Source organism: Dipodomys merriami, unplaced genomic scaffold (assembly GCF_024711535.1).
Source record: "Dipodomys merriami isolate MVZ:Mamm:240054 unplaced genomic scaffold, mDipMer1.0.p SCAF_32, whole genome shotgun sequence".
NCBI classification, from domain to species: domain Eukaryota; kingdom Metazoa; phylum Chordata; class Mammalia; order Rodentia; family Heteromyidae; genus Dipodomys; species Dipodomys merriami.
The window spans coordinates 12516023-12530006 of NW_027204715.1; the positions used below are offsets into that span (position 1 = coordinate 12516023).

At 34.3% G+C, this 13984-nt stretch overlaps 1 protein-coding gene across 3 annotated transcripts in view; it reads right to left on the bottom strand.

Annotated features, from left to right (window-relative positions):
- Cdh18 (cadherin 18) overlaps positions 1-13984 on the bottom strand; it is a 394050-nt gene that overhangs the window by 32404 nt on the left and 347662 nt on the right. For all 3 annotated transcript variants that reach the window (XM_070042219.1, XM_070042217.1, XM_070042220.1), the window contains exons 9-10: positions 10259-10380; positions 2718-2835 (exon numbers count right to left, since the gene is read on the bottom strand). In XM_070042219.1, coding sequence (XP_069898320.1) covers positions 2718-2835; positions 10259-10380 — 240 coding nt within the window. The remainder of the gene's footprint in view (positions 1-2717; positions 2836-10258; positions 10381-13984) is intronic.

Here is a 13984-nt window from a genome sequence, read left to right on the forward strand (position 1 = left end):
CATCATTGTGGATTTCTTTCTCTCTCTCTCTCTGGAAATCTTTGTTTTCTCACTGATTCTTTGTTATGTAGCTTAATGAGGATGTGGTTACAAGATTGCTCTCTGGTCCTGTGTTGCGGTTTTGAGTTTATGTCTGCTTTCCTTTCATTTCTTGAGTGTGCTCTTTCATATAAGCAGAAGGCTCAGGAAAACAAAGGTTTTAAATTGTTATTTGGGATGGTTTTCTTTATATTCTGGGGACATGTAAATATCTACTAACTCAGAAAATACAATGCCAAAGAATCTTAAATCCATAAGGCCTGGATTTTCAATCTCATTTCTGCTTTATTATTACCTATGATTGTCTGTGGAAGAAAGCCCACATAACTTCAATATTTTTTATATCATTAATATTTCAAAGGCTTCAAAGTTGATATTTTTAATAGTGTTTAAGGGACGAAGAGGCTTTAGCTCAGGAGGTAAAAGGAATGAAGTATAGCACAACCAAAGCTTTGGCCTCTATTTAATTTTGGCTATGCACATATTCCACTGCTGCTTTTTCCGTCCAATATAAATGATTTCTGTGTTGCTTATAATTTCCTCAACTCTCAAAAGTTACAAAATAGTTCTAGATATATGTTGACAGATCTTTCCCACAATGAAGCTTTCCATGGCTTCTCACACTTGAAATAGTTGAGGTGATTTAAGCAAAGTCAAGTATTAAAAAAAAGATTTTAAAAAATTACATGCATCCCACATTAAGAGCACATACTATGAGGGGAATGCAATAAAATGGTGACTGTGCCACTGCTAATATTGCAACATCATTGTCATGTTTTGAAAATATATTTTGATTAATTTTCATGTAATAAACTCCCAATTACTGTAGTGTTATAGGAGGAATTGCAGTAAGTGACATGCATTTCAACAGCAATAAAAGTAAACTATTTTCAAAGTTAAATTAACCATCTTTCATTTAGCATGTTTATGTCCAAGTCAAGTTTTCACTATAGAATCTTCAGTTATTTATAAATGTGAAATGCAATCTTTATTGCGATGGAAACAACTCAAATAAAAATCTACTAAAATAGAAACATAAATGGCCCTTTCTGTAATTATTCAACATATAGGGAATGTGAAGATTTATTTTTGTGTTATAAATATTCATTTATATGGAATACATTTCTTTTTCTTTTGTAGTTTTATTGTTTTATGTGTTGGAAATTCTGGGGACAGAACTCAAGGCCTCCTGATTGCTAAGCAGAAGCTCTACCATTTGACTCATGACTCCAGCTTCTTTTTCTCTTGGTTATTTTCAGAAGATGATCTCCAATTAAGCTCTGTCAGAGATGGGCTATACTCTTAACACTTGGATTTCTCCTTGTTGGTGGAGATGACCTTGCCCAACTATTGATTAAAATGGAATCTCCTGAAAGTTTATCCCAGGCTGCCTTCATACTGAGATCCTCTTGATCTCTACCTTCTAAGTAAGTAGAATTATAGACTTGAGTCACTCTTTCTAATTTATACAGAGTATATTTGCATTGTCAAATGAGAAATGTAAAATGTAAATATAAAATGAGTGGGAGATAAGGAGGGATGGGTCACAATGATTAAAAACAAATGTGCTTATTAATTACTTATGTAACTGTAACCACCTGCTCATCATCTTTTCAATGAAAGTTTTAAAAATGTATGACTACTTAAAAAATATAAGGTTCTGCAAATAATCAAGTAAGTGGAATTTATCATACTCAAACATAGAATTAGTATTCTTAATAATAGAGCCGGCCACAATGCAACTGAAAATACTTGACATAATTTTGTTTTATATGTTCATCTTAACCTTATGTACCTGAATGTATAATATAATAATTTCAATATAAAGAAATATGATAATAAGAGGATGTGTTTTCTAGATATGAGAAAGAGTATACAACATTTACTCCTAAACAGGTGTACTATTGTTTGCTTCACATTATTCTGAGGTACATGTTAAATCCTAAATACAAACATACTCAAACTAATATCATCAAAGACAGTTGGAGACCAAAGAGGTTGATGTTAACCTGAAAACTGCAAGTAAGAAATTGACAACAGACTTCCAAAATACAAAAAAAAATGACCAAACAACTCCTCTATATAACAAGTTTTTCACTGCTACTAAATTATGGGGTTCTTTTTCCTCTTCCTAAATAGAGAAGATTATACCAAACTAACTTTTTAAAACTACCATAAGATTCTATTAGTAACCAAAGTTTGAATCCTCACTTTAGAAAAGGTTCAGAAAAGCAAGTAAAAGAAGGAATTTGTACAAATGTCTTGATAGGGTTGATAATACAAGATGAGTTCAAACATTGCATTTCCTTTCATGACTCTCCCTAGGATTTTTTTTCATTTTTTTTCTCATTTATTTTTTGCCTTCTAGCAGCTGCAGCAGCTCTCATAAACTTGTTTGTCAGCTAAGATTTCTCATACAATTTGCCCAGGACTATATTACATGTACATTCTTGTTTAAAGCAAAACTTCTGAATAAATTAAGTGAGTGTTATTTGTACATATGGCTCAATTTTTAAATACAAGCTATTCACAGATCATGACACATTAGCATCAAATTGACTTGGAATGCAGATTTGCAAGTTGTTTGTGGTATATAAAGATAAGAACAAAACTAATCAATGCTTTTCTCATTTGTGGAAGGAGAAATTATATAGACCAAAAAATATGTCTGTGTTCACCTTCATTGTCCTTAAGAGTGAAGTTTGGGTTCACAGGCAGATGCTCATCAAGAAAGAAGTTAAATCTTGGTCCGTTGGCAAAATCATCTTTATCTGTAGCACTGATGGTGTGAATAACCTAAATAAAATACACACAAAGGAGTAAATTTAATTTGTGATTTCTCATATCTGTTTCAATTATAGGGTATCCTTTTAATCACTAAAATGAAAGATCTTTAACATTCTCCATTCCAACTTGAGTGGTTTACAATTAAACACATGAAAATACTGATTAGCTTGTTCTCCACTGTATTAGATGTGAAGGAAGATAAAACAGTACAATTCATTAAAATGCCATTGATTTCTGCCATGGCACAATTATTCTAAAACATTTTGTTTAGAGTCTGGGGATATTGTCTCAAGCATTAGAGCCTTTGCTAAAAGAGTGAAACATTGAGTTGAAACCCCAATAACTCTAAAATAATATATATATACATATATATACATATATTATCATTCACAATACCTCAGAATGAAATTATTGTAAGATTTTGTTTGAACACATATCTAGGGAAGCATGAAGTATGGTTTTCAAAATCATCAACACTCTTGGGCTGGGAAGGTGGCTTAGTGGTAGAGTACTTGTCTTGCATGCATGAGGCCCTGGGTTTGATTCCTCAGCACCACATCAGCAGAAAAAGCCAGAAGTAGCACTGTAGCTCAAGTGGTAGAGCACTAGCCTTGAGCTGAAGAGCTGAGGGACAGCGCCCAGGCCCAGAGTTCAGGCCTCATGACTGACCAAAAAAAAAAAAAAAACATCAACACTCTGATGTTCAGGTAGAATGGCCTGATCTTTCTCAGGACAAAAATGGCAGTGGTCTGGTTTTTATCTTTGTTTCAATCTGTCATTGGGTTCTTAATTCAGAGGTTGTATTTTATAGTTGAGAAATTTGAGATGCATAGCAATGATGGTGTACCTCAAATTTCTAAATCAGTAGCAGAGGCAAACCCAGAGCTTTAGGTGATTTATTATTAATCTCTCATGTCTAGTAATCATTTACTGATTCTTATTTCCTCTTCAGTGAAGTTTCTCTTTAAGACCTTAGCCCACTTATTTATTGGGCAGTTGTTTCTTTGAGGATTTCTTGTTGGGGGATTTAATTTTTTGAGTTCCAAGTATATTTTAGATATCAGACCCTTGTCCTTTGTATGGCTAGTGAAGGTCTTCTCCCAATCCATGGGCTTTCTATTGATATTGCTAACTATGTCCTTTGCCATGCAGAAGGTTTGCAGTTTCATGCAATCCCATTTGTCTAAATTTCCTTTGATTTGTTGTGTTTTGGGGTCTCTATTAAGAAAATTTTGGGGGGGAGTAGTTGGGGAGGTGGGGAAGGAAGGGATAGTAGGGGGAAAACGAAGGGGGAGGCAACAATGCTCTATAAAAAATATACTCATTACCTTACTTATGTAACTGTAAGCCCACTATACAGTATTTTTACAATAAAAACATATTAAAAATAAAATCTTTACTGAATGCATGTTAAAGAACAGAAGAAGTGAAAATCCAAAAAGAAGATCATCTCAGTAGCACCGAAGCAGAAGAAAATTTCGCTATGACCTGTACAATCTTTAAAAAGTTTTCACTTAGATTCTAGTAGCTCAGGAGGCAGGTGTATGAGGATCATGGTAGGAAGCCAGCCTGGGAAGGAAATGCCAAAAAGTGCTGGAAGTTGAGGGTGGTTTTCGTGTGAGCCTTGAACTAAAAAGCTCAGGGACATTGCCTGAGTTCATGCCCCAGGACCAGCACAAATAAACAAGTAAATTTTCCACTTAGTATTGTATAGAAAATGAATGCAATGGAAATCATCAGATTAATGGAAATAAGCAAATTCCATGAAGACAACTATCACAAGTGCTCTCTCGTTTCGGGAAAGTTAGGGGAAAACAACATACAAAAACCAAGACAAATGTCCCTCTCCCACAGTATAACCCCTGCTTTCACTATATTTGATGTCTGTATAATTTGTGGAGGAGATGGGGAAAAACAAGTCGTTTAAGGATACAGGTGGACCTGTTGCAACAATGAGAAGTACAAGTTGTCATGTAGAAAACGAACTTTACAACTTTGGTGGGGGGGGGGGAGGATTGAGTGAGGGGAGGCTGGGAAGGGATGTGAAGGGTAAACAAAGGAGGAGGCTGCAATGCTTGATAAGAAATGTACTCATTATCTTGCCCATGTAATTGTAACCCCTCTGTACAGTATGTTCACAATAAAAAAAAAAACTAAAAAAAAACCCCAACACAACAACAGAAACGAGGTCAAGAGAGTTAAATGGGATTACTAGGGAAGGGGAAAGAAAAATGGGAGTGGGGAAGGAATTAAGAAAGTAGAAGAGAGGGGGTGAATATGCAATATTCAAAGATATATATATATATATATATATACACACGCATTTTACTTAGATATATGTGTGTGTGTGTGTGTGTGTGTGTGCGTGCGTGTAGAATTGTTGTGATGAAAGTCTTCACTATATGCAATTTAATATATGCTAATAAATACTAATGAACTAGAAACTGAGAGTTGTGGCACAAGCTTGTAATCTCAGCACTCAGGAGGATGAGTTGGAAGATACTGAGAGTTTGAAGCCATCCTGGACTGCAAAACAAACAAAATTTTGTCTCAGAAATGAAAACCAACAAATAAAAATTATTACTCTACTGTTTTGGTTTCCATTTTGTAGGCCTCTCTTAAAAATAATTAGAAACATAGGGGGAATAGCCCTCTAAAATTGTGTTGCACTTATGAAACACAGTAGGTTCACTACCAAAAGTGCACAATTTCTGCAACTATTTTGTTCAATTTTACCCAGTTTCAGTACTCTACAAGTGAAATGAATCGGTTAAATGTAGAACAGTTAAAACTTTAAAGTCTTTCCCATGTACCCAGACCATTTATTTGATCAGGTTGATGAGGTTGAATATACAAGTACTAGAAATGAGTGATCAGAGAGAATAAGATAAGGAAAGATACATTTCAGGCAGTCAGTTAATAGAAGCCAGGCAATAGAAGCCAGTAGCTTATTTCATGGGTTCTCACGTATCTCTTGTCTTCACATCATTGCTATCAAGGCTCAAAATCTTACATTCTTAGCAAGAGAAACTACAGATTTGCCATGCCTATATCACTGGACAAGTGTCTATTGTTCTTCTGTATGTTATTTCCCTCTGTATTGTATGTTTTTAAGCTGAAGAGTTCATATTGATTAGTGTTTGTTTTCTTCTTCCAGTTTTAGAACAGCCAGTCCCTGGTTAGATACATCTCTCCTTGTTCTGTTATTTCCACTCTGAGTAGCATGCACTATGGGTAATCAAAAGCAATCAGGCTATTATTCTCAAGTGCATGAGAAGCTTCAAAAGAGTGCAGAGTTCCTTGTCAACTGAGGAACACGTTCACATTCTTCACACATCAGTTCTCAGTGTAGGGGAAAGAAAAGCAATGTCTACTTTTTAGTTTATTTTCAAGGATAAATAAAACTAAGTGTTTAAATTAAACATCTTATGTTTTCCTGAACCCCTAGAGACCTCCTCCACTTAGATATGAGCACACATTTACATATGCACAGGCACCAATAGTTAACTTTCTGTTCTTCCTTTTTTCCAAAAACAAACTTGCTTTCATCGTTATTCTTCATTTATGAAGATTCTGGAGACTCTGATCCTACTTTTGCCATGATTCTTTATAAATACAAGTTCAGTTGTGATGGAGAGAAAGGCAGAGAATAATTCATTTAGATACACAATTCTTTTATATTCCCTGTTTTCAGTTCAGTAGGGATTATGATTTTCATTTCATTCCTAATTTGTTTTCAAATAATGTTCATGCTTTCTTACTAATATGAACCTAATCTATTTGGTAAACTCGGATCTTGTTCAAACAAATGTATCTAATACTTTTCTATAATTTTTGGAAAGATTTTCTGTCCATTATTATAAAAGTTATCCCAAATCTGAAGGAGCTAATTCACTGGAAATTTTTTAACATGTTTTTTATTGTAAAAATACTTCACAGAGCTAGGGGCCAATGGCTCACACCTGTAATCCTAGCTACTCAGAAGGCTGAGATCTGAGGATCACAGTTCAAAGCCAGCCCGGGCAGGAAAGTCCATGAAACTCTTATCTCCAATAAGCCACTAGAAAACTGGAAGTGGCGCTGTGGCTCAAGCGGTAGAGAGCTCACCTTGAGCTGAAGAGCGCAGGGACAGCGCCCAAGCCCAGAGTTCAAGCCCTGAGTTCAAGCACCACGACCGACACAGAAAAAAAGAAAGAAAAATACTGTACAGAGGGGTTACAGTTACATGAGCAAGGAAATTAGTACATTTCCTCTCAAGAAGGAAAATCTCAACTTCATTGACATGTCAAATATTTGTCCCATTGATAAATATTGTCACGCATCTATGCTTTAATTGTTATTTATAATTCTAGAATACTTCCAAAGGCCTAAAATAAGGATAAGACAAGGAAAGACACGTTTTTAAGTAGTGCCAATGAAGAAAGTCTTTCAATCAAAAATCTACTTGGTGTATCTCCTTTTTTTTCCTGAATTCTAAGACACCTCTTAGACAGCATATTAAAATTTTCTGTTTGATTAAAAGTTGATTTTCCTGTCTTCAGGAAGTAGGAGTTACATTTGTAATTACTTCAGATACCAATAGAAAATATGTATGAGAGTTAATTATGTAAGAGAATTAATTTTTAGTATGCTTAACTTCTTGAAGAAGTGGCAGTTTCCTGTCACTTCTCCACCTTCGAAGTTGTCTGACATTTGGACAGAATTGTGTTTTAAATGCACTGTTATCTAGGCTTTCTGTTGTGCAAGTGGCTAATCAGGTGAAATCCTTAGGGAATCCTTTATTGATTTTCATTTCTTCAAGGCACTAAGTTGTTATCTATTATATAACAGATCTAATTAGTGCATAAAATGTTTGATTATTTTGAAAGATAGCACACTTATAGTTTACAAACTAGTCTGCATTCAAAAGCAAACATAGAAATCCAATTAATACTTGGTTTTCAAAAATAAATTCTATAAAAATATTGATGATATATCTCTTTCAAAAATGGTTACTCTCCAGTCTGCAACTGGATTAGTATTAGGAAGAAAAATGGTAAGAGGCATAAATTGATATAAACACTAGTATTCTATCTGAAACCTTCCTTTTAAAAATTCATTTGCAATACTCAGGTTTGAATTCAGGAGTTTGGACATGTTAGGTATTCATTCTGTCACTGAGATTTCAGTGTTTAATACATGAACTACTTTTTGCATTTTAATAAAAAGATGATTTCTAAGGAATAAATAATGCCTTGCTTAAATTAATCAATGAGTCTGGTCAATAATGCAATCTTAACTAGGATCTGCATGAATTCATTTCATAATAATATCAATTTTGGTTAATTAAAGGATCTGAGTCTTTGATTAAAAATAAAATCTCTATTGACATAGTAAACTTCTTTCCCGCAGAGTTATAGTGATAATAATCTAAGTATCAGTGATTAGAGTTATTTCAAATTTTTGTTGTTGTTGTTAGGTTTTCTGAATTCATGTGGAATGAAAGTAAAAAGAACAGATAAAATTCACTAGAAAGAAGACAAAGCACTCTGCAGTTCAATGTTTCTAACAGGATATCTACTTTGTTTTGTATATACCCATGTTTGGAAAATGATTTCAAATTTTATATATTAATCATTTTCTCATCATTACTGTTTTCTTGTCAGGCACTTAACATATTTTATTTCAGAATGGTATTACTACCTCAGTTTTCACTGATACTTGAATTGACCTAGACTATGCTTTTATAGTGGATTAAAACTTTCAGAAAAGCAAATATTTTTGCCATAGATGAGGTCTTCTTGAACATATAGATGTGCACATTGTTGCACATGTAGATGCATTTAGATACACAGCGTCAATAATGGTAATATCTACAATCTGACACCATCATGGAAGGAGGATAGAGTTGAGCAATACAAACACATTCAAAAATTTATTCTATTGACCAATGTTCTATTACAACTCTGCATCAAAACACGGCTCTCTGAAGAACTGCTATAAATTTGTTCAAAAGAAACAAGAAAAAATGAAATAATAGACCCAGACATATGTTCTACTGCAATGAGTTTATTATCAAGAGAACTTACATTGGCACTGATTTGTCATAATACAAATATTGCAAACAACACCTAAAGATAACTTAAATTCATTTGGATGAAAGACCCAGAAACATACTAAGGTATCAAGATAAGGAGCCAAATCACTTTATAGTCTAAAATAAAATCATACAATGTTGAATTTTTTAATGATTTCTATTTCTGGAATTTGTTCCTGGTAACAGTGCTATTTCAATTGACTCAGACGTCATAGATCCTTTAGTAATTGACTTCCTTTTTTAAATAGTAACTGTTTCTTTGTAGCTTCCTTCAGGTTACGGTTCCTACCAAGTGCTTGTTCCCTGTCACTGTTGTCAGTATTTCAGGTCATCAGTTTCTTACAATTTGTACAACCACTCACCCATTAAAGGATTTCTATGTTCATTCAATTTAGGATCAATGGTGAATCAAAATTAAATAATATTACTCAGAACAAGTTTTGTTTTTCTCACAGACTGGCTAGCAAGTTTCATTTGAGGGGATTTGTTGAAGTACCTGCTGACAGTAGAGATTCCCCTCATATCAAGAACGCATGGTGACAGCTAAGAGCTATGTGTGTCTTTGCAGATTTGAACAATCCTGATATGGTTTAGTGAATGCTGACAGGAACTCAATGCTGCCACCACTCCTGTGAGACTAATTGAGACTTCTAGATCCTCTAGTGAGAACAAGGCACAGCATGGCATGACCTGGAGAGTCAGCAAGGCCACATAGAGACGTCCTACCTACGCACAGTGTGAGGAGATGCTTGTTTTGTTCTAGCTGTGTATGTTGCATTGGTTCTTAAACCAAAGAGAAGACAAATGCACATTTCTCACCACTTTTTCAGCCACCTTGGCTTTCCCTGACATCCACAATTATTCCTGCAACAGGCCTTGTGATCCAGTGTTCTTTCTACCCTCTCTACCCACTAATGTGCATCTTTCACACCTAATCACCTTTTAGTATTAGCAATTCTCATCCCTATTTATATGATTTTCTTAGATTTTGGCAGCTAAGGGAGGCAGCCCCTCCTCTCCACTACAGGCTCTAAGTTTCATTAGGACCCAAAAGTTGTTTCCTCCTCCTTAACACAGCGCTTCAACTGGAGCCTTCAAAACATTCATATTGGCGTGACGGACGGTTCATGCATAGATAACTTCATTGTTCTGAATTACATTTGGGATATGGGGGAAATTTATTTTCTGTGTTTCTCATAGAAATCTATTTGGCACTTAAAATAAAGCCTTATAAAATTATCTTCACAGAGTAGAAAAGCTATACTAGGGGATTTGGAGGATTGTGCCCCCAAATAATAGAAATAAAGCTACTTAGGTTTCATCCATTCAAATGATAGAAGGAACCAATTAACTTACCTGGCCAGGCTTAGAATTTTCACAGACAACAATATCATATTCCCTGGCAAGTACAGGGGGATTGTCGTTGACATCGAGCACTTTAATACCCACTGTGACATGGCTCAGCAAAGCAGGATTGTCTGTAAAATAAACACAGATGTGTTGAACATTTCCTTGCACACTTTAGAGGCTGGGTTTAAAACAAATCTCCTTATTACTGTAGCTTCTCACTAGCTCCATACGCTATAGCAGGACTTTTGGCAAAAGACAACTTCATGAAGACATTCTTTGTCAGAACTAATTAACACAGAAAAATGAGCACCAAGTCTTGACACAAATACTAAAATTGTGTGTGTGTGTGTGTGTGTGTGTGTGTGTGTGTGTGTGTGTGTATATATATATATATATATAAGTATATGTGCATATATATATAAGTATATGTATATATATACTTATATGTGTGTATCCCATTCACTGCTTTTAGAAGCTTTAGTTATTGAGTTATTGACCTTGAATTTGAACATTCAACCTATTCTTCCTGCCTATAGATAAATTTGCTGTTGTTGTTGTGGCTGGTGCTGTTGTTGTTGTTGTTTTTGTGAACCAAGGAAATATGCTACTGAGCAACTGAGAGACAATTGTCAGAACTGTGAGCTGTCAAAGTCAAAGGAATAAACAATTGGTTTCATCAATAAAAGTAAAGCATAGTGATTGTTAGGAAAAAAAAATCACACCAGTTTTAAAAGTTCAATGTCTAGAATCTAAACAAACCCAGAGAAATAAAAACACATGAAGTCTTTTGCACAAGTGCTCATTTTCTTCCTAGCAGAGAAGATATGCAGTATGAGATGTTAAGACACAGCGGGGGAATAACATCAAATTTACATAGAATTAACATCAAATTTACATAAAGCTGGTATATTTTGAAATACTATATTCAGTACTAGAAATGTGTCTTAAGAGTGGTCTTCACATTTTCAGTAAGTTTATTAACTTCATTATGTAAGCAGGAAGAAAGGCAACTTTTCATTTTTCATAAGTTATGGCTAGAGATTCAGAATTTATAAGAAAAAAACTAATGGTAATACTCGAGTTCTTAGTTCCATCTTAATTTATATCTTTCTTATTATTGCTTGTTTCTGTCTTCTAAGAATTAAAACAAAATTTTAATGTATGAAGAAGTAAGAATAAGAAAAAACATTCACATAGATGAGTGTAAGAGAAGAAAAGAGAAGCAATATTCTAATACATAATTTACTAAAGCTTAGAAGAAAATATTCTTTCAGAGAAAGCATTTTACTTAGGTGTTTTTGCCTAAAGTAAAAAAAAATAGTTCTCTTTTGTGCACATTTTATCCTAAAATGCATAGGAGAGAGTTAACTTTTTATAATTTATAAAAATTTTACTCTAATGCTAGATAATCCAAATAATGACAGGTCTTAAACATTCCTATAATGCACAATATAAATAGAAAATTCTAATCACTTTGACTATCTTAATAAATTTATTTCAAGGAACATTTTTTAATTCAGCAGTGATGGTACAGAAGGAGCAAGGGATGGAATAAGAAGGAAAGGAGGTTGGAAAAGGCAAAAAGGAAGGGAGGTAGGAAGGACGGAAAGCAGGAAGGAAGGAATTTCTGAAAACAAATATCTACTTTTATAAACTAAAGAACAAAACATGCAAGCATATTTTCTAATAATTTATCACATATCCGTATATCCCTGAAACAATAAAAACACAAAATAACAGCGTATGGCATACTTTGTCTTCCCACCCCACACTGCACTATTGGGGTCAGACGTAAGGTCCTTAAGCTTATCATGCACAGGTTGTACTTCCCCAGCCAACCTCAACCACATGCCCATTATTGTTTTATTTTTCAAATAGAATCTCACATCTCTGTTTCGCCAAACAGGATGATAATCTTCCTATTTAAATCCCAACATAGCTCGGCTTAATGTTATAACCCTCTGTGCCCAAATTTTATTCTGTCCAAAATGAGCCCCATGATTTTTTTTTTCTTGAGTTCGTCTTAACTGCAGTCTTCCCAGTTTCTATCTCCTGACTAGCTAGGATTACAGGCATGAGCCACAGTGCCCAGCTGTATACATTATTTTTAATGGTGAAAGTTAACAAGATTAATGAGTACTAAACCAATCTTGTTTTTTAAAGTATATTTTTTTTGTTATTATACAGAGGGGTTAACATTTCATAAGTCAAGTAATAAGAGAACAAAAGAACTTCAGAATAAATCTAATAAAGAATGTGAAAAAAACCTATGCAGAATACTTTATTGAACTTCACTAAAGATCTAAAGAAATTAGGAACTATATTATGCCTGTTATTAAGGAAACACAATATTATGTCTGTGGTTATGGAAACAAAACATTGACCTCTTCAAGATATATGCGTGTAGTCATTTGATCTAATATGTCTAATATACATTTTTTATTGTGAAAATACTGTACAGAGGGGTTACAATTACATGGGCAAGATAATGAGTACATTTCTTATCAAGCATTGTAGCTTCCTCCTTTGTTTCCCCTTCCCATCCCTTCCCATCCTCCCCCCGCCCCCCACCCAATCCTCCACCCCCACCCCCTCTGCACCAAAGTTGTAAAGTTCCTTTTCAACATAACAACTTGTACATCTCAAGTGAAAGAGGTCGCTGATATTTGTAAGCATTAAGTTAATTCAAATTTGAGGGAATGGAGAATGAAGAGCATTATAAAGGAACCAGGGTCTGACAAAGGGACAGAAGAGGAAACCCTCAATATGAGGGTTTGAGGAAAGGAATGAGAATATGGGGGAGGGGGAAAGGTCTTCAAATTGTATTGTGTGAGTGTCGGGAAATACCACTCATTAAAATCCTCTTATAGTGTAAATCTATGCAAATAAAAAAATAAAATGATAAAAACAAAATAAACCACTTTATGACTTTATATGCTAGGTACTAAAACAACCTTATTTTTAAATATAATTTTATTGTTATTACACAGAGGGGTTACCATTTCATAAGTGAAATAATAAGTACAATTATTTTTTAGGCAATATTACCCTTTCCTTCTGTGCACCCCAGTTTTCCTTTCCTGTTTTTGACTATAAATTACATAGTTCATTTTCCCCATAGTGTATACTGAAAACCATGATTGCCTTTATTCAACCTTCCTTCCTATCATTCTGTGTTCCTCCTATCCACCCCCTAAAATATAAATAAAGGAAATTTAAAGCAAAAACAAATAGTACTAGCACCATTTATTTCATAGTAACAGAACAAAATATTTATGAAGAAGCAAATGTGAATCAACTATCATGGGCCTGCATTACATAACTTCATTCTGTGCATTTATCCATTATTTTGTCAGCTTGCAAAGTGTATGCTCATTCTTCACAAAGTCATGCTACAGATGTCATGTTGAAGGAAATTATTTAAAATTGCCCCCTCATTCCCCAAGGACTTATTTATCCCCAATTTCACATAAATCTTCTCAGACTTCTCGGTGTATTGAGTGTTCTTGCTTGCAAGTAATGCGAGTTAAAAGCTTTACAAGTTAAGCTGTGCCTTTGATCTTCAAAATGAGCACTGTTTTTTTTTTCTTTTCTGTAAATCAGAAGTGAAAAGCCACAGCAATTCACTTCTATTCGAAGTGAACTACATTGGGAGGATGCAAAAAATATTGATTATAAACTAATTTGAAAAGAGCTCACTATGAGAAAACATTACAACAGGCCCAATTAATT